A 22,447-nucleotide genomic window follows, 5' to 3' on the forward strand; every position below is an offset into this window, starting at 1 on the left:
GTGCCTAAGCACAGCTGGTTAGCCTGAACGAGAAGCTAAGTAGAGAAGCGCTGCTAGTTGAGAGCCGCCACTTTCCCACTTGCATCAAATTCTTCTGCATAAAAACCTAATCGACACCTCGCCTTGTCGTCCTTTCCTTTCCTCCCTCAGGTATACCAGCTGACACCACCTGCTTTAAGCCAGCTTCCGTTTCTCGCTCCCACCACCAGATCAATCGTCCTATAGGTTCTTCTTCTTCTTCTTCTTCTTCTTCTTCTTCTTCTTCTTCTTCTTCTTCTTCTTCTTCTTCTTCTTCTTCTTCTAGCTAGATAGCTTGTTGGTGTTGATCTCTGTTCCGATTATTATTAGATCTGAAAGAGACGAAGATGGGGAGGGGGAAGATTGTGATCAGGCGGATAGACAACTCGACGAGCCGGCAGGTCACCTTCTCCAAGAGGAGGAACGGGCTGCTGAAGAAGGCCAAGGAGCTCTCCATCCTCTGCGATGCGGAGGTCGGCCTCATCATCTTCTCCAGCACCAGCAGACTCTACGAGTTCTCCAGCACCAAGTAGGATCCGTCGTTTCAGAGTTTAGCTTGCTTTCAACTGATCTGTCTAATTTGCTATATATGTACACCCCTTTAATGGCTATCGTAGCTAGCTAACTCCTAGATGTGTGAATAAATTAGAACTAATGATTGAAAGAAATCAAAGGCGCGAGCGTGGGAGAAGCGCTGCCCCTAAACTCAGGGTGCTAGCGTATGCGTGTTAACTTAACGTGCAATGCACAGGAGAGTTACAATATATAGAGCTCTAGAGATTAGATCGGCCAATACAAGAGATCTGTTACAACAAGACTACAACAACTGCAACTAAGTAAAGGCCGATCATATCTCTGAGAGTCCTAACAGATTACATTATCTAACACTCCCCCTCAATCTGACCTTTCTAGGTTGAGATTGTTCTTGAAAATTTCCATCTGCCGAACTGTGAGAGGTTTTGTAAACCCATCAGCCACTTGGTCCTTTGTAGAAATATATTCAATCTCAAGTAATCTTCTTGCTACTCTTTCACGCATAAAGTGATAATCAACTTCTATATGTTTTATCCGCGCATGAAAAACAGGATTAGCAGAAAGATACTTAGCTCCAATATTGTCACACCATAGTTTTGCTGCTTGCGGTGTCTGAATGCCCAATTCATATAACAGTGTTTGTATCCACATCACTTCTGCTGTAGTATTTGCTACTGCTTTGTACTCAGCTTCAGTACTTGATCGCGACACTGTCGTTTGTTTGCGTGCACTCCAAGACACCAAATTCGCTCCCAAGAAAATAGCAAAACCGCCTGTTGAGCGCCGATCACCCAAGCAGCCGGCCCAATCAGCATCTGAGAAGGCAGTAATGAGTAGTGATGACGACTTGCAAATCTTAAGCCCAAGCTTAGTTGTGTGCCTTAGATACCTCAGAATCCGTTTTACAATTTGTAGCCTTAGTTGTGTGCCTTAGTTGTGCTGCCCAATGAAGAGTAGTTGGCGCATGCAAATATTGACAAACTTTGTTCACTGAATAAGAAATATCGGGTCTAGTTAGTGTCAAATATTGCAATGCTCTAACAACACTTCTATAATTTGTAGCATCACTCGGACCAAGTGGAGAACCTTGATATGCAGATAATTTTTCAGAAGTAGATAGTGGCGTATTCACCGGTTTACAATTCAACATGCCAACACGTCTCAAAACATCATTTGCATATTTCTCCTGAGTTAGCAAGATACCATTATTTACCTTGTTTACCTCAATTCCAAGGAAATAATTCAGATCAACAAGGTCCTTCAAGGCAAATTCTTTATTCAAATCTTGTAGCAGTGCTGATGTTGCATCCCGTGTAGAGCTAGCAACAATAATATCATCAACATAAATAAGTATGAACATCGTAACTGTCCCCTTGTTGTAGTAGAACAAAGACGTGTCGGCCTTTGAAGATTTGAAACCAAGCTCATATAATTTGGTACTCAACCGTGAATACCAAGCCCTTGGTGCCTGCTTTAAGCCATACAAAGCTTTGTCTAACTTGCAAATATAATTAGGAAGAGACTGACTCTCAAATCCTGGAGGCTGCCTCATGTAGACTTCTTCTTCTAGAAAACCATGGAGAAAATCATTTTGCACATCTAGCTGTCGTAAACTCCACCCTCGAGAAATAGCAATTGACAAGATAATTCTAATGGTAGTTGCTTTAACGACATGACTAAAGGTATCTTCATAATCTATTCCATACCTTTGTTTAAAACCTTTGGCGACCAACCTAGCCTTGTATCTGTCAAGACTACCATCTGATTTTCTTTTGACTTTATATACCCATTTACAATCAATTATATTTATGCCTTTCTTTGGTGGAACTAGATGCCAAGTCTTATTCTTCATTAGCGCCAAATATTCAGAATACATAGCTGCTTTCCAATTCCTATCATGCATGGCTTCTTCTAAATTTTGCGGTTCACCAGAAGAAGTAAGGAACCCATATTTAATAGTACCATCAGTATATACCTTTTCTTTGCGAATCCCGCTTTGCAGCCTTGTTCTAGGACGTGTGCATGCTGCTGGAGCAGAAGGTCCCTCGTCTAGTGAAAACATTGATTCTGGTACAGACATTGAGGTGCCCCGCGTGTCCTCCTGCATACGCTGCTCCCCCTCAATCGCAACCTCGCCAGGCCTGGAGGGAGCAGATTGCTGCGAACGTAGAGCTGCTGACGACGTGGTAGGCGGGAATTGACACCACAGGTCTGCGGCCGGCAGTCCTGGATCCCGGGGCGAAGGAATACTGTGATCAATGCTGGAGTCACCTCCTGCTAACAGAGTCGGATCATCTTGGTGCTCCGTGTCGACGCTGTGGTGATCATCTGCGCCAGTTTCTGATGCTCCGGGACTGCTGTTTTCATCAGGATTTTCACACAAATCATCAGCATAATTAGGAGGGTTAGTCACATGGTCAGCTATATGTTCCATCCCAACAGTAGGAGAGAAAAGATGGGAGGGGAGGAGGGTTATCTCGGACTGAAGGCAAGCTCCTGCATTTGGATGAAGTGTAGAGAAAGGAAAAATTGTTTCGTCAAAAATCACATCCCTAGAAACATACACACGTCCCGTAGCTACGTCAAGGCACTTGAAGCCTTTATGGAGATTACTGTACCAAAGGAAGGCACATCGTTTTGATCTGAACTCGAGTTTGTGTTTATTGTAAGGTCGCAGATTCGGCCAACAAGCACACCCAAAAACTCGAAGGGACGTGTAATCTGGTTTTTGTTTGAAAAGACGCTCCAAGGGACTTTCAAAATTAATAACTTTGCTAGGAACTCGATTGATGAGATATGTGGCAGCTAGAAAGGCTTCATCCCAGAATTTTAGTGGCATGGAAGCATGAGCAAGAAGGGCTAGGCCCACCTCTACAATATGGCGATGCTTACGCTCAGCTGAGCCATTTTGCTGATGAGTATGAGGACATGAAACTCGATGCGAGATCCCAACTCGATCAAAGAAAGACTGAAGCTTATGATATTCTCCACCCCAGTCTATCTGCATTGCAATAATTTTTCGATCAAATAATCTCTCAACCATATTTTGAAATTCATGGAATTTTTGGAAAACTTCAGATTTGAACTTAAGGAGGTAAATCCATGTGAATTTACTGAAATCATCTATAAAACTGACATAATATTTTCTCCCCCCAACCGAGGTGAGAGCGGGACCCCACACATCAGAATAAATAAGCTCCAAAGGATGACTGGAACGATTGAGAGATTTGGAGTAAGGTAACTGATGACTTTTAGCCTTTTGACATCCATCACAGACTGACTCTTTATTTGACTCACTAGAGCAAGGTAAACTATTGCTATTAACAATCCGACTAACAATAGGAAAAGATGGATGGCCTAGGCGACTATGCCATCGATCGAAGGAGGGCTTGACAGCTCCAAAAGCTTGCTTTGTTGAGGGGTGCTGAAGGGAGAGGATAAAGTCCTTTGTGGCATCTTCCTCTAAGAATCGTGTTCTTCGTGGGCAGATCCTTGATCAAAAAATAATCAGGATGAAATTCAAGAAAAGCTTAATTATCTTTAGCTAGGCGATGAACAGAGACAAGATTTTTAGCAGCTGTTGGAACATGAAGGATATTGTTTAGATGTAAATTGCGAGTATGAGTTGGAACAATAGCATGACCAATATGACTAATCTCCAAACCTGAACCACTTGCCGTGTTTATCTGATCATTTCCTTTGTACTTCTCGCGAATTGAGAGCTTCTCAAGATCACTAGTTACATGATCAGTAGCTCCCGAATTTGTATACCAGTTGGTGCCAACTGTGTATGTGTTGGTGGCCGCAGCAACCAGGCGCTCATCTGGTACATAATTCTCATCAAAACGATGCCAACAGTCAGTAGCAAGATGTCCCTTTTTGAAGCATACCTGATGGAGAGGCCGACTGTTGTTGGAGTTGCCTCCCTATGAACGCTGATTGGAACGCTGCTGATTGTTGGAGTTTCCACATCCTCGTCCATAGCCACGACCGCGATTACCTGAGTTACCACGGCCACGACTTGAACCTTGAGCGCCATGGCCTCCTCTATTCATGTTGTTTGCAGAGGAGCCTGATCCATCTTGAATTTCCAATCGAGTCTCAAAGCTGAGAAGTTGTGCATATGCTTCAGCTACTGAGATCGGCTCCAATCTAGTGACTAGAGCAGACACCACGGGATTGTATTCAGAGTCCAATCCGTTGAGAATGTTGGCGACAATTTCTTCTTCATCAAGCGGCTTGCCTGCAGCCGCCATCTCATCGCTGAGGGACTTGATCTTCCCGAAATATTCAGCAATGGTCATGGAGCCCTTCTTGGTGGTTGTCAGCGCAAAGCGCACATTCATTGAACGAGCGCGTGTTTGTGCGGTGAACATGTTTTCCACCGCGCTCCATGCTTGTGCCGCCGTCTTCGCAGCAGCGATCTGGGAGAGGACGTCCTTCGTGATGGACATGAAGAGGAACCCAAGAACCTGTTGGTCTCGAGCAAACCACTCCTCATAGGCAGGATTTGGTACCTTGACGGTCTTGCCGTCGGGACCTTTTTCATCAACCTCGGCCTCGGGAGAGCCGGTCTTGCCGGTGATATAGCCTTCCAAGCGTGCACCACGGATCGTGGTGAGCACCTGCGCCTGCCATAGCGCGTAGTTGGCCTTGTTCAGCTTCTCTGTGATCTGGACACCGAACAGAGGATTGGCAACATTGGAGCTAGACGCCATGGAAGAAAGCTAGATGCAATCTAGGCTCTGATTACCATGAAAGAAATCAGAGGCGCAAGCGTGGGAGAAGTGCTGCCCCTAAACTCAGGGTGCTAGCGTATGCATGTTAACTTAACGTGCAATGCACAGGAGAGTTACAATATATAGAGCTCTAGAGATTAGATCGGCCAAACTAATTTACAAGAGATCTATTACAACAAGACTACAACAACTGCAACTTAGTAAAGGCCGATCATATCTCTGAGAGTCCTAACAGATTACATTATCTAACAATGATATGATCTCAATTATTTTTTGTGAAAGATAGCACTAATAAATGATCTTTATATAACATATTACAAGATCCATGTGGGAAAAAATTTCTGGTCTTGGTATTTTGTTATCTTAACACAAGGCGTTATTTCAACATTTCCTCTTCATGTACATTAATAGAAAGAGTTCTATCCTAGTGAGTCTGATAACCTTATATCATGAAATGAAAGGTTTTGTTTTTTTCTTCTGTGGAAATAACTCAGCATACACACTTCCATCCAAACAATGAAGCATCAAAGCAAAATAAATTGGTGTGCAAGACTAAAGTAATGCTCCTTCTATTAGAGAAATAATCCAAGCTAAAACTACAACATTACATCATCGCTGTTGATATTTAAAATCTGAATAGCTAATTGTGCACCATGCAATCTAGCTTGAATCCTAACAGTAATTGTATATGAAGAATTACTACAACGTCTGTGTTAATTATTTTTTGAGGGGCGTCTATGTTAATTAGGAAACGTATAAAATGACTTTAATACAAAGGTCAGGTACACATACTTTTATCTTGAAAAGCACATTCTGATAGGGCTATCTTGTACATGTAACATCTACTTCGAAGTCCAAACATTAAACATATAAAATAACTAACTGGACCGTTTTGTTTCACTCTACATTGCTAGCATGAAAGCTGTGATAGACCGGTACGGGAAGGCAAAAGAGGAGCAGCTTGGCGTGAACAATGCAACTTCAGAACTTATGGTACGGTGAGAAATAATTAAGTACGTACATGTATATATGTTGTTAATCGTTAGTAGCTGACTACAGAACTTTGGTGTGGCACATGTGTCATGTGATGTTAGTCTGGCCGTCTGGCCAAAGGTCAGGTGCTATTCGTCCTTTAGGTTTCTTTTCTGATTAGTATATATGGTATGATTTTGTCTCTGATTCGTTCACGTATGTGTAAGTATGTGCTGCATCACTGCCAAAAAGTGATTCTGTGATCCTTTGTTAATTTTGGGGGAAAACATTGAGGGTACTGTTTGAATAAAGTTTATTAGTTAGTAGTAGTGCTTAAAAGGTGTCAACCACCAGTGGTTGGAGTTTAGAAGAAGAAATATATAACTAAGTTTTGCATAGCTTTTACTTCAACAACTCCAGGAAAAAAACCAATTAAACAGAACATGTGCCAAATAAATAATCAAGGTTTTGCCACAAACTATCAATAAATAAGAAATATATATGAGTATAAACTAATAATAAGCAACAGCTGCATTCAAAGCTTCTCTCTGGTTCTGTACTGTGCATTGTAAAGTACTCCCTCCGTCCCAAAGTAAATGCAATTCTAAAACTGGACATGCAGACCAATGCATGATGTAAAATTACAAAAATACCTTTTATCTTTTGTGAGAAGGATCAGTATACCGTCTTATCTTTTTTATAAGAAGACTCCGGATACTCTTATCTTTTATGGTAGTTGGGTCAAATTAGCAGTTTTTTTGGACAAATTTCAAACTCTATATGTGTAATTATTTTGGGATGGAGGGAGTAGGGGCAAGAACACAAGTATCCTATCAAACTATTGGAGTGTAGAAAGAAATCTCAAGGACATGATATGTGGGAACGGTAGGATTAACAACTTATTCATGAACTCCTGACATATCTAAGAGCAACTCCAACCCTCCTCTTACTTTTAACCCCTTGTTCTGGCGAAAAAACAGTCTCTCATCCTATTTCTATATCCTACTTCGAATTCACACGAGCTCCAAACCTGCAGAAATCACTTAGACGAAGTTCCGGAGTGCACCTCCTAGATTTGGAGGTTGAGACTGCCGGATGAGAAGCCTTCCAAGTTTAGGGAGCATATATACGAGGTGTCCATTGAGTCTCTCTCCTAATAAGCTTAGAGTTGGAGTAGGATGAGAGGTGATTTGAAGTTACTCTAACAATTTAGACGTTAGTCACATCGCACATATACTATTTGAGCGACTAACTACAAACCTTATTAGGAATATTTTGAGCCCAGTGTCATACCTAGGGGCGGAGCCAGCATGGGGGCAAGGGGGGCTCAAGCCCCCTACCCTAGGAACTCCATTGGAGGCAAAGATGAAGGACCAGAAACTCCATTGGAGGCAAAGATGAAGGAGGAGGAGGAGAGAGGGGAAATGAGGAAGAAGAAGAGGGAGGAAGAGGAAGGAGCACCCCTAGGTGCTGGGTTTGGCTCCACCATTGCTTATACCTTAAGTGATCTTATCCTATCTGATCTACCAATCAGACAAGATGGGATGATTGCTCAAAATATACTATGAAACAGGATGATGATCCATCCCATCCTACATCATCCCAAAAGTCAAACACATCTTAATTTCTATGTTGTAGCAGATTTTTAGGCGATCTATTAAGCGTTTCTAGTTTATATTTAGGTGCCTGTGCTCTTATCTTTCATAAGATTGCAATGGGTGCCCACCGTGCGAAAATTGTTGAGAACTTGGTAATATAAGCATCTAGGAATTCTTCCGTACTGGCTCCATGTGCTTCGGCTTGATTATTTGATTCGTCACTAACCAGCCTTTTCTGTTTCGTTCCTCATAATAGCAAAAATGGTAATCGTATGATACACACGAAAAAAAAGGTGTGTCGATTTGTCAGCCTTGTTTTTCAAACTTTACAATGAATGGGGCCAATTGCTAGGCAGAAGACTTGTAGCTCTCTTTATTTAGGATAATTTACTTTGATATTTAAAGTTAGTTTTTTCTTAGATAAACCTAAGAGCATTTCTAATCGATCTCATTTCCAAATCTAACTACAGAGTTGATGCAAAAACATAACTCCAACGGATTTCTTTCTCTTTTTCCCATACTTATTGGGATAAACTAATAATGCATCCTAAATAGAGGGGTTTGAATTCTTTCAATACGGAATTGGTTCAAGATAAAATTATTGATTGATGATGCAAGATCCATGCTAATGCAAGCTTATACTTGTGATCGCAGAGAGTATAAGGTTAGTGTGTCTACAAGGGGGTTGTCTGCGTATACAGCAAATCGGGATTATCATTTTCAGTATAGTCAACGAAGGGACTGATATACCCCCCTGTCCAACTTAGGATACGGCCAGACACCTGCTGGTGCAAACAAACAAACAGAAAAACAGGACAGCTATCTACCAGCTTATTCGGTCCGGTCTTACAACAAACACGCACAAAATGAGATAGAAGAAAATACATGAATGGAAAAAAATGGACATCGTCCGCAACAGTTACAGAGGCTATACAGTCTTCACAGCAGTCAGCAGTCAGCTGGCGAAGCCACACATCTATGTCCCAAATCGAGGTTAAAGCCAAGACACCCCCAAGGTTCATCCTGGTAAAAGAAAAAAAGAAAAAGCAGATGAAAAAGAGTGCACCGAAACAAAGACAAGTACAGGGTGCTTTAGCTTTCAACGCTAACCCAATAGTTTAGAAGTGGGCACAGTGATTACTGAATATGCTAACAATCTGAAGTTCCATTCGTGCTTCAGAGCTGGGCATAGTGATGGTTTAAACCATCCCTGCTACGGAACATGGCGCAAAAGGAGATGGCACCCTTTAAAATACATCTGTGAAGAAATTAACTGAAACTATGTCATTTGCACAAGATAAAGAACATCAAAATAGCAAATGCTGGAACAACAGAACAATTAATCGATGTTAACTGACACTAGTATGAGACTGGTATCATGATTCATGTCGCTGGAAGAGCTGTATTAGGTATATACGATGCTAATAGACCACCTGCTAAGCATCTTTGCATGAGAGTCCGTTCCTGATGACTTTTCCTTTCTAATAATCAAGAAAATACCAGATGATCACCTACAGGCTACATGGTAATGTATTTTATGGCATGTATCTCCTTTTACACTTAGCTGCTCCACCGTTGTGTTAGGCAATATCAAGCCTTATAGATGTTGGAACTATGATACTATTCACTATGAGAATATCTAATGCTTTTTTTCCTAGAAAAAGCAGGAGAGCTGCATATCATTATATTAAGAAGAGAACATAACAATGTCACAGAACTAAAACTACAAATGCTCATGAGAGAATGCAAGAGAGGGCATTCTTTAGGAAAATAGATAAACTAAACTCAATTTACCTTGAAATCAGGTTGGGTGACTGTAAGGCAACAATGTTACTCTACTGATTGTTCCAACATAATGATCAGCTACAAACTCCTAAACTTAGTTAACATTGTATGAAGTGGAACAGTATCAATTATTAAATTTACAGTAACAAAGACCATAGCATACATGTTCAGATGTCTACTGTATAACTAAATTGCAGCATTATAGTTCCAAATGTTTGCATGTGAATTAAGCAGGCATGTTAACCCCCAATGCAAAGCATGTGCAGTTAGTGAGTATCGCTGAGTATTGATTAACTTTTAGCAGCACATTCATATATCATGAAACACATTTCTCGATTGTTTTCCAAAATTACTTTTGCAGCTCAGAAACTGAGAATACTTCTTATTTTACTTGTAGCTCTGGCAAAGGGAGGCAGCAAGCTTGAGGCAACAACTGCACAACTTGCAAGAAAGCCACAAGTATGATCTTCCAATTGATTCTGAAACAAAAAAAAACACTAATTAAGACAAATTTTAGCTGCCATACCCGAACTTTATAAGAACTGTGTAAGCCAAAAATGAAACCTTCTCAGCCAGGATTGAGGGGAAAATCTAGGTATTCACTATTCAGGAAAAGAAATTGATACTCTCTCCTATCAATATAACAAACTGTTTCCCTTCAACCTGTGTACCCATTATTTTTACAGGGGGATTAGTTTCAATATCCTACCCAAGATAATGTGAGAAAATCTTTTGCGTTAATGTAGGCAACTAATGGGAGAGGAGCTTTCAGGCCTAGGTGTGAGGGACCTCCAAAGTTTAGAAAATCGTCTTGAGATGAGCCTACGTGGTGTCAGAATGAGGAAGGTTGTATTCTATATCCATTTTGTTTCCACATTTTGTTTTTTTTCTGTTTACTTCAATCTGATATGCAGTAAACATATATCAAACAGGACCATCTTTTGAAAAGTGAGATTCAAGAGTTACACAAGAAGGTTAAGCACTACAATCTGCCCTTTTATTATTTCAAACAAATGATTATGCATGGAAGTTGTTGCATCTAATTATATTGACGGTGATACAGGGTAGCATGATTCACCAGGAAAACATGGAACTCTGTAGAAGAGTAAATATCATGTCGCAACAAAAAATGGAACTGCATAGAAAGGTTTGACGTATGATCTTCTGCAAAAAAAACTTCAACAAAATAAAGATGCAATGTCGGCAGCTAACCTAAATGACTTCAATTTCAGCTCCAGGCCAGTGAACAAAGAGATGTTGCTGATGCAAATACAAGCTCTAGCACTCCCTACAGCTTTACTATTGCACACGATGCAGATGTCCCTACTAATCTTGAACAGATACAATCGCACCAAAAAGAGGGGGAGAACCACAAAACAGGGGCTCCAGAACTGGGGTAAATATTTTTTTTCTAGAATGAAAAAGGTTGAGTTACTCCTAGAAGTATGAAGAATCCTAATGAAGAACATATGCCTTGATATGTTGCAGACTTCAACTGCACTAAAAAAATGCAGCAAAAGCTGGAAACTGTCATGGCCTTCCACCAATTTCACACGTGCGGAGCACTTTGGTTGCAATGAGTGTTTTGTGGAATATACTGAGTGGAAACTGGCTTGTGCACAGACTACATATATGACCAATCATGTATGTGATGCTCTACCATATTGAGAATGCCACGTTGGTTATTGTAACAACTAATAAGGTGTTTCAAAAAAACAATAAATATGGTACAATTGATTATTGTATTGTTGACTTTGAAGAATCATTAGCTCTTAATGCCTATATGCTTGAAAATGCTCTTTAGTTCAACAGATCATGCAACTAGCTTATTACAATCTTTTGACAAGTATGGCAAGCAAGAATTGATGTGCCAATCAAAAATCAAATGTGCAATTGTATCATATATGATGATCAACAATGATGAGTAACTGGACTAAGTACAATGTATGTATGTGAGTATTTTTCTTGTTGAAAAGAAAATGTGGATCCTTGACAGCGACCAATGGTTATGCCAACATGCCCTAAAAAAAGGTTATGCCAACATGAAATGAAGCTGCTCAAGTACTTTATACTACTCTCATCTCATGACACTTCCTTATTTGATGCTATTGTCTTTTAACCATTACTTTACATGTACACTTAACAAAAAATGGTGTTGTCACTTTCAAATGGCAATCTAGATACTTCTGAACATATTAGTAGCCAAATTTTAAAAACCTGGTCTTGAACAATGAAAGTACTCAGTGACTATGCAGATTCTAAAGCACCAGTAAAAAGGAAAGGAAGGCATGTTAGTCGATCATAACTCGATGACTAGTTCTTGGTAGACCAAATAGGTATGTGGATTTGACTTGAAGTTGTAGTTACTAGTTTAAAGTATCTCATATTCTAGTTGAAGCACAGTTCAAGTTCAAGTGGATACAAAGAGTGTGATTTTACGCTTCATTGCTTATAGTTTGAACATTAAGTTGCATAGAGGAGAAAGACCCGTAGCGGTGAATTACAGGCCCATGAAGGCAAATGAACATTAGAAACAAAGGTCGTTGTTCCTGTTTGAAAGGATTTACAGGGTTGCAGCTTCAAGATCATTAGTTTCTTAGCGCCTATTTGCTTGAAGCCTTGAACGTGCTCTTTAGTTCAGCAGATTATTTTATATCTGTTGACATCAAAATTTTGCAGGTATAATTTTGGCAAGTAGAATTGAGCCGATGGGGAATTTTCAGGGAGGACGCTGGCACGTTCGACCCACGATTGCTAGGAGGTCTAGTCAAACCCGATGCTAGCACGATCAAGGTATGGTCAAAGATTAGTCAAAGGTGGCCCAGCAGCAGGCCATGACTCAGATGGGAGGGTGATCAGCCTGCTCAGTTCGCTGGACAGTATCACTGTACCTACAGTACCGGCACATTATGTGTGCCCACGAGTAATCTGTTAGGTTTCATGCACCAACTAGATGAACCCAAAAGCTGATGTGGGCAATTCACTAATACTTCACAACACTCCCACTCACATGCAGCCAAAACAAGGCGCAAATGTGGAAATAAAGAAGGGAGCGGAAGACTTAAAAAGATGCCTCTACCAAGACTCGAACTCGAGACCTCTGAATTTGATACCATGTTAGGTTTCATACACCAACTAGATGAACCCAAAAGCTTAAGCTTTTGGGAAGAGGTGGACAATCCACTAATACTTCACAACACTCCCACTCACATGCAGCCGGAACAAGGTGCAAACATGAAAATAAAGAAGGGAGCGGAGGACTTAAAAAATGCCTCTATCAAGACTCGAACTCGAGACCTCTGGCTTTGATACCATATTAAGTTGCATGCACCAATCAATTAAACACAAAAGTTTAAGCTTTTGGGAAGAAGTGGGCAATCTACTAATACTTCACAACATAATCGAGTCTCTACAGGAATTATCTGCTACAGTAACCAGCCGCTACAGTACACAGTCTCTCACAAAATCAGCCGCTATAGTGAATCAGCCACTCCCAACCAGCCAACCGTACAGCCTCGATGTCATCAGAAGATCCAAGATTCCAATTCTTTTGGAACATATACAGTAGACTTAGTTATTTCTTTTCCGTCAAGTTTGTTGGAGTCATGTTAGGTTAGGAGTTCTAGCTCAAGTGTGTTCTGTAAGACACATCATTAATACAACTTCTTTTCGGCATCACACCAAACCCTAGGAGTAGGAGTATAGTAGAATTCGGCGTATTCTTCGATGAACGGGGCTGCATTTGTTAGATCCAACCTCCGATTTGCTCGTCAGTATCGTCTTTACCAGATTTACTAAGTGATACGATCTCAGACTATCTCGGTTTGGTCTGAACTTTAAGTGATACGATCAAGTTAGATTTGTTGGCATGATTTGATTTGTTATGGCTCGACTTATTAATCGACTATGTTAGCCGATCACAGTCATGAGTTAAAGGTAAATTCTTTCGTAATTAGATTCATTGGCAAGTTTCATTTAATTTATCGCCCCGGCTGTTAGCGCTGTCTCGGTTAGATCCGATCCGACTAATACAACAACAACAACAACAACACAACCTTTTTTTCCCAAGCAAATTGGGATAGGCTAGAGATGAACCCCAAAAGAAATAAAGATCATGGTTCAGGCACATTGATAGCTAGTCTCCAAACACTTCTATCCAAAGCTATCTATTAGAGATATTCAAATACTTAAGGTCCCTCTTAACTGACTCATCGCAAGTTAGTTTAGGTCTACCTCTACCCCTCTTTACATTATCGACCCGCTCTAGAACCACACTACGCACCGACACCTCAGTAGGCCTCCGTTGGACATGTCCAAACAATCTCAACCGATGTTGGAAAAGTTTCTCCTCAATTGGTGCCACCCCGACCCTATCCCGAATAGCTTCGTTCCGAACTCTATCCTTCCACCCTGTTCTGCTTCAGCAGCCTCCAGCCACCAGCCAGCCAACAGTGTTTTTCTCTCACACCACTCCAGCAGCAGCCTCCAGCACCAGCACAGCGAACAGGGCCCTTGTGTGCCCACAAAACCACCGCAACATCTGCATCTCTGCTACACTTAGATCCGATCCGACTAATGATGATGATAAACTGAGTTTAACAAGCTAGATGCATTTATTTATAATTGAATTTGTCTTTAATTCTAGCTATCACATGAGATTCAGCTCAATAGCCGATGATCCCTTCAGAGTATCCGGATTCGTGACTGATATCAATTTTTATGGAACTATTCGAAACACCACCCAATAGTCACCTATTTGTTACTGATTAAATTTCTTTCAAATTTCTTTTCGTTATCAATTGTAGGTCAAATTGACTAGCACGCTACAAACCTAAAGAGCAGGACCTCCACTAGAGATAAGCGTATCTCCTAGACCTTAGCATGTCGTCCTCCGCAAGATTCACCACCGAATTTTGCGGCAACAATATCCAACTGGATTATTGCGATCTTTTGGCCATTATGGCAAGAAAAAGTTATGAACCAATAAAGAATTAAATGTGTAGTTGTACCAAAATTTATCAACAATGTTGAATAACGGAATTGTTAATACTCCAACCATTCTTCTTTATTTGATGCTTTTAACTTCTGTTACTTTTAAAAAGACATTTAACAAAACAACGGTGTTCTAGATTTCATGTGGCCAATCTAGATACTTCTAACATATTTGCAGTCGTATTTTAGAAATTTGGTCACAAAAAATATGTTTAATGAAGTATCTACAACATCGATGCTCTTGACTACACTGGTTCTAAGTTATCAAACTAGTGCAATTATGGGATCTGTGCTTGTCAAACTAGTTCAAATTTGACCAAATTTGTAGTAAATAGTATTAGCACTTATATCTCCAAATAATAAATTTATTACAAGAATATATTCTATAAATAATCTAATGGTACTTATTTTGTATCATGAATGTTATTACTTTTTTATATAACATATCAAAAAGTGAGAATTACATTCTTTTGTGAACAGAGGGAGTAAAAAGAAAGGGGGCGCGTAGTCGATCATCACTAAATGACTAGTTTTGGTAAAAAAAACAGATTTGACTTAAAGACTTAAAGTTGTACTTACTAGTTTAAATTTTCTCAAGTGGTTAGTTTTTCTCGGGTTCTAGTTGAAGCACACTTCAAGTGGACATGGAATGTATGATTTTATTTGTCATTGCTTATAGTTTGGGAGACACACCGTAACTTAATATCAGAAAATGTACAAACATGGGCTGCAAAGACAGTTGCATAGAAGGAGAAAGGCCCATAGAGGTCAATTGCAGGCCCATGAAGGCGAACTGCAGAACCGACCTTCTAGATAATAAGTATGAGCTACAAAGAGTCGTTTCTGGAACAATAGCTTGAAGAAACCAGCTACGCAAAAATAATTGCGCCTCATGATGAACTACAAGCTTGGAATCTTACTTGTGAGTTGTGACTTCCTTGCAAGTAATGCAGTTCCTGCCTCATGCTTGGTGCCACCACATGCAATACGCCAATAGCTAGCCAAGCAAAAGCAAACAAATGTCAGAACACGCAGCAACCAATGTTACCTGTTTGAGAAATGTATGCTGACAATGAATTGAAAACGGAATACAGCATCAATGCTACTTCTAATAAACAGAATGTAAATCACTGGACGATTTAAAATGCCAAAACCAGCTTACCAGAAAAACATGTTTTTTCAGAGGTTTAAATTGGCTTTAAATAAGCTAAGATATTATGAGCATTGCATCAATAGCTGCAGATATTGTCAGATGGCCTAAGTATTTTTGAGTCAAAAAATCTGACCGTGCACTGTAGCACCTAACTTTCCCAGAGTAAAAACAAATGAAAAATGAAGCGCATCAGGAACTAGTCAATTAGAATTCCACTATTCCAGATTGGACACTCGGCTCCCATCAAATCAACGCGAATCTGATATATCACTTGCTATCAAATTGACCACGAATCTGGAGTATCCTCCGAACTCCTCATAGCTAAGAACATCCCTCTCAAGCACCAACCCACTCATGAAATCCACTCGGAAAATAACCATAACACCACAGAGCCGAAACACCCCGGATCTATCACTCATGCGCCACGCCAAGATCACCGCTCAGAAGACGAAATCTGAGCAAAAAATGGCATCGAGATCTCTCTACGAGATCTTACGAGGGGAAAAAATAACAGCAGCATCTAGAAACTTCTCCATACCTTGGAATCGACGAGTCTCGAACCCCAACCCCGGCCACTGAGCAAAGGGCTGCGTGCGAGTGCTGATGTGCCGATCGATGGCCGCGGGAGGTGCCGGCTTTTATAGCCGGGCGCGGCGAACTGTCTAGAAGGATCGAAACCGAATCGACGAGTCTAGAACCCCAACCCCCCAAGTGGAGATAGGAAAAGCGAGGGGATTGGCTTTTTGGCGGAGGGAGGAGGAGCGGTTTAGCGGGGGATTTGGGCCGCGCGGAGCAGATTAGCGCGTTGTTAATTGCGGCGGGGAGCGGTGGTTTGTGGCTGCGCACGCGGCCACGTCGACGCCCGGGATTTTAAACGGAACAGGTGTCGGGAGTGGAGCGTGGGACGGGGTACTCGGTCCAATCAGGACCTGGCTTTTTATATGCGGCCCCTCTCCCTGTTGCGACTAAACTAGTTGCGGAATTACCAGAGTGGCCCGCGAACCTCGAAAGTTCTAGAACTTGTACCTTGTTTTCGAATTTTCTGCGCTTAGTGGTCCACTGATACGCCGGATGTCTGTTAGGTTAGGCGCTGTTCAGATCACACACCATAAACTCCGTAAACACAAAAAAAATCACATCGAATGTTTCGACACATGCATGGAGTACTAAATGAAGTCTATTTATAAAACTTTTTGTATGGATGGACTGTAAATCGCGAGACGAATCTAACGAGCCTACTTAATCCATGATTTGCAACAGTAATGATACAGTAACTATCCGCTAATTATTGATTAATCATGAATTAATTAGCAGCATTAGATTCGTCTCGCGATTTACAACCCATCTGTGCAAAAAGTTTTATAAATAGACTTTATTTAGTACTTCAAATTAATAAGATTCCAACATAAAAATTTTTGCGCGTGGAACTAAACACGTCCTTGACCACTCTGCACGGCCTCCCTCTCGAGATATTTTTGTTGTCACTTGTCGTCACATTTTTTGGTCGCCGTCAAATGCAAGAGTTTCAAGAAAATCTACATGATTTATGCTGCTGCCATTCTCAAATATACTTTAATTAAATCATATTTTGGTTACAATATAAATCATATTTTGGTTATTTCGGTTACAATATAAATCATATTTTTCTAACTTTAATTAAATCCATAAAAATCTACAACATATATAGCATAAAACTAGTTCATTAAATCCACCAAAACATTATAGAAATGGAATCCAAGGATAACTAAAGCCGTTTTCGTGCAAAAGGCCTTCGGTAAGAACCACTAGGTGGGTGCGGCACTATTTTGTGATTTTGTACACTTGCTGTCTCTATACATATCTGGTAGAAACTACAAATTTTGTGAAAACTCGTACAAATTACGGCCCTATTTAGTTCACACAAAAAATTTGCACAGTACCCATCACATCGAATCTTCGGAGACATGTATGGAGTATTAAATGCAGTTGAAAAAATAACTAATTACACAGTCTAACTGATTAGCACGAGGTGAATCATTTAAACTTAATTAGTCCATAATTAGATATTATTTGTCAAGTAACAACGAAATCTGCTACGGTATCAAAACCCAAACATTTTCACCAACTAAACACACCCTTAAATGGTTGCTCAAAACTGTTAGGCCACTGTCCGAGCTCTGAAGTATTGTGAGCAGGCAAGCGAGGTACTTTTACAAGGGTAAAATAGACTTCTTCATCACAACCTTGCCCTGAGAGTCGAAATGGTCATCAACTTTCAGATCGGTCATCTAGTCCCTCATTTTTATTTTTATCAAACTCGTTCTTTGTGCTAATGTGGCTCTCCATACTAATGAGACAGATGTAAAAGGTTATGTTTGCCCTTGGCTCCTTCTTCCCATACTAATTTTTATTGTTGTGTCCCTATGATTAATCAAATATAGAACACAACAGATTCACTATTCTGTTTCCCAGCTCCGTGTCTCTCATATGTGTTGAAGGCCCTTCCGTATTTAATTTGATCCAGAACAACAAACATATGTACGCTCAACTTTCTATAACTAGTTGAATACCCCGCGCGTTGCTGCGGGAATTCGAAGTTATAGTTTAGATGACAGTTTGAGGTTATTGTTTAGCTAACATATTTGGAGATGAATGGGAAAAATATGAAGAAGATATTACAATGGACATATGAAGACAACAAATCTATTATATTATTAAAGGAGTGTTAAAAGAAGTCACCACGTTCGCCGAGAGGGTCTAGAAATTCCCACATTAATCTAAAAAAGAGAAGAATTTGCACCGTTGGATTTTATGAAGATCTAACGGTTCAAACTAACTCAAGAATTCATATCAAATATGATTAATAAATAGCTAATTTCGGATTTAAAAAATTAAGGAAAATTAAGACATGACAAAGAGTCCATGCTGAATACGATTAGTAAATAGTTTAATTCGGAATTAAAAAAATAAGGAAATTAGGGCTTAATCAAAGAGTCCATGTTGAATACAATTACTAAATAGGAAAATTCTGAATTATCAAATTTAAAAAATAGCATTACCACTAGATAAAAATTAATATTAGCTGAATAGCTAAATTTAAAATTAAAAGTATAAATTCTATTATATTATTAAGGGAGTGTTAAAACAAATCACCACGTTCGTCGAGAGGGTCTAGAAATTCCTACGTTATTCTATGATTGTCCAACTATTGTCAGTTGACTAATTTTTTAGTATGTCATATTGTTAGTACCTGTTAAAAGTTTTGCAAACGAATTATGCGTTCTGGACGATTGAAGAAGAGGGGGCATGGGTAATACGTGAGATTGATGGAAAAACATATGTTAAAGTTTTGCAAACGGATTATGCGTTCTGGACGATTGAAGAAGAGGAGGGCATGGGTAATACGTGAGCTTGATGGAAAAACATATGTTTTAAAATTAATCTGGACTGTTAATACCTCTTTGCAAAGAGATAATGTTGACTTGAATTCCTAGCAACTACTGGTAGCTAGCAGCACGGTGGTCGCAGGCAACAGGCTGGCAGAGGGAGCCTCCGACGCGATGTGCCCCGGTGTCGTGGCACTGCCCCGACGTGAAGGGATGTCGAAGATGGATGGACGGACGATTTCGTGATGATGATGGAGTAAAGAAACGCAATGAGATGTCAAATACGATTAATAAATAGCTAATTTTGAATTTAAAAAATTAAAAAAGACATGACAAAGAGTCCATACCAATGACTGTCCAACTGTTGTCAGTTGACTAATTTTTTAGTATGTCATATTGTTAGTACCTGTTAAAAGTTTTGCAAACGGATTATGCGTTCTGGACGAATGAAGAAGAGGGGGCATGAGTAATACGTGAGCTTGATGGAAAAACATATGTTTTAGAATTAATCTGGACTGTTAATACCTCATTGCAAAGAGATAATGTTGACTTGAATTCCTAGCAACTACTGGTAGCTAGCAGCACGGTGGTCGCAGGCAACAGGCTGGCAGAGGGAGCCTCCGACGCGATGTGCCCCGGTGTCGTGGCACTGCCCCGACGTGAAGGGATGTCGAAGATGGATGGACGGACGATTTCGTGATGATGATGGAGTAAAGAAACACGATGAGATGTCAAATACGATTAATAAATAGCTAATTTTGAATTTAAAAAATTAAAAAAGACATGACAAAGAGTCCATACCAATGACTGTCCAACTGTTGTCAGTTGACTAATTTTTTAGTATGTCATATTGTTAGTACCTGTTAAAAGTTTTGCAAACGGATTATGCGTTCTGGACGAATGAAGAAGAGGGGGCATGAGTAATACGTGAGCTTGATGGAAAAACATATGTTTTAGAATTAATCTGGACTGTTAATACCTCATTGCAAAGAGATAATGTTGACTTGAATTCCTAGCAACTACTGGTAGCTAGCAGCACGGTGGTCGCAGGCAACAGGCTGGCAGAGGGAGCCTCCGACGCGATGTGCCCCGGTGTCGTGGCACTGCCCCGACGTGAAGGGATGTCGAAGATGGATGGACGGACGATTTCGTGATGATGATGGAGTAAAGAAACGCAATGAGATGTCAAATACGATTAATAAATAGCTAATTTTGAATTTAAAAAATTAAAAAAGACATGACAAAGAGTCCATACCAATGACTGTCCAACTGTTGTCAGTTGACTAATTTTTTAGTATGTCATATTGTTAGTACCTGTTAAAAGTTTTGCAAACGGATTATGCGTTCTGGACGAATGAAGAAGAGGGGGCATGAGTAATACGTGAGCTTGATGGAAAAACATATGTTTTAGAATTAATCTGGACTGTTAATACCTCATTGCAAAGAGATAATGTTGACTTGAATTCCTAGCAACTACTGGTAGCTAGCAGCACGGTGGTCGCAGGCAACAGGCTGGCAGAGGGAGCCTCCGACGCGATGTGCCCCGGTGTCGTGGCACTGCCCCGACGTGAAGGGATGTCGAAGATGGATGGACGGACGATTTCGTGATGATGATGGAGTAAAGAAACACGATGAGATGTCAAATACGATTAATAAATAGCTAATTTCGAATTTAAAAAAAATAAAAAAAGACATGACAAAGAGTCCATACCAAATACGATTAGTAAATATAGCTTAATTTGGAATTAAAAAAATAAGGAAATTAGGACTTAACCAAAGAGTCCATGTTGAATACAATTACTAAATAAGCAAATTCGGAATTATAAAATTAAAAAAAATTAGCATTGGCACACGACAAAAAAATTATTATTAGCCAAATAGCTAAATTAAAAATTAAAAGTATAAAAAAATTGGTATCAAATATGATTAATAAATAGATAAATGCAAGAACTAGAATAAAAAATTATTATTGATATGTGTAGTGATTATGAATCATATTAAGAAGAAAAATAGCTAAATAAATAGTATCAAATGCAATAATAAAAATCCAAGTTTGAGTTTCATGGCCAATAAAGTTAATAAATACTCCAAATTAACGAAGATCTAAATAATATTTGTGTATTGGATTTACACCATTCGATTTAATGAAGATCTAACGATCTAAATTGGACAAAAGAGTCCATGTCCAATTTAATGAGATGCAATATTTTAAACTACCAAAAAGTGTTTGTATCCAATTAAAGTTAAATACAGGGTCCGCATGACATAAAAACTCATGTTACCATCTATGTCTCGCATTAACCTTCCTTAAAGATGCAAGAAAAAAATGACAGCAGTATAAGCGTGACAGCACGGCCATAGTTGTATTGTATTGGTACTATTGAAAGAGATAATTGCTTTGAAAAATCTTTGGAACGCCCTACACTACGACGCGACCATAGTCTTTGCCCGAGATTCCGAATCACAACTTTTTGATACCAATTAAACTTTTTGGTACTATCTCAAAGTCGATTGCCTACAGTACAAAATCAAATGATTCAAACAAATATACGTTGTCGATGCTCCTCTTCGTTCAGAAAAAAACCCTGAGGCACAATACTAAACAGGAAACTTCTCCATTAGATGCATCGGATGCGATACACACTAATCGATTTCAAATATACCAAGGAACAAAATAGAAGACAGAGAAATCAATAAAAATTGCTAGAGAAAATGAAAAATAAAGAAAATAGTTAGAAATAACAACAAAGATATATATGGAACTATCTATCACCGAGATGACAAAACTCTAAAGTAGACCAATATATGCAGTCATATGGGCTAAAAACAAATAAATTGTGCAGTAACCAAAGTGGGAAAAATAATAATAGTTTTGGTTAAATAAAAAATTTAAAATATATATGCATTAACATAGCACGCATATATATAAGTTTTGCATAACATTTATTTACCAAAACCAGAAGGAGGCCTCAACTTATTTTTTAACATAACTTTTTTTTGTCTAATCCATGATCATTTTTATTTCGCTCCCATGATGAGTCAGGTCTAGATCTGCTAGATGCTACTTAAGTGCTCTAACAACTACACTAGATATATTTTCGCTAAATATTAATCAAAATATTGTAAGATATAAATCGAACTCCAACATCTAAGTTACAGATTGTTGGCAAACATAACTATCAAATACATATAAATATATTTCATAATTATAAAAAACTTTATATGAATACAATTATGTACAATTTGCTCCGTATTCAAGGTGATTCAAAATTGAATTCAATCCTCAAATTT

At 39.4% G+C, this 22,447-nt stretch overlaps 1 protein-coding gene, 1 long non-coding RNA gene and 1 other non-coding gene across 3 annotated transcripts; 1 reads left to right on the top strand and 2 right to left on the bottom strand.

Annotated features, from left to right (window-relative positions):
• Nucleotides 1-69: 69 nt before the first annotated feature.
• On the top strand, nt 70-11,422 carry LOC120657133 (MADS-box transcription factor 57-like). The gene is made up of 9 exons (XM_039935393.1): nt 70-225; nt 349-547; nt 6,206-6,284; nt 10,044-10,105; nt 10,393-10,492; nt 10,579-10,620; nt 10,710-10,793; nt 10,879-11,042; nt 11,135-11,422. The coding sequence occupies exons 2-9, from the start codon at nt 366-368 to the stop codon at nt 11,148-11,150; spliced, it is 729 nt and encodes a 242-aa protein (XP_039791327.1). The 5' UTR covers nt 70-225; nt 349-365; the 3' UTR covers nt 11,151-11,422.
• LOC120657873 lies at nt 4,652-4,790 on the bottom strand. The gene has a single exon (XR_005668406.1). It is a non-coding gene; the product is annotated as a small nucleolar RNA Z247 (small nucleolar RNA).
• Nucleotides 8,550-16,707, bottom strand: LOC120657134. The gene is made up of 4 exons (XR_005668088.1): nt 16,330-16,707; nt 15,559-15,635; nt 8,972-10,125; nt 8,550-8,884 (listed from the first exon to the last, which is right to left on the bottom strand). It is a non-coding gene; the product is annotated as an uncharacterized LOC120657134 (long non-coding RNA).
• Nucleotides 16,708-22,447: the final 5,740 nt, after the last annotated feature.

This window comes from Panicum virgatum, chromosome 1N, assembly GCF_016808335.1.
Source record: "Panicum virgatum strain AP13 chromosome 1N, P.virgatum_v5, whole genome shotgun sequence".
NCBI classification, from domain to species: domain Eukaryota; kingdom Viridiplantae; phylum Streptophyta; class Magnoliopsida; order Poales; family Poaceae; genus Panicum; species Panicum virgatum.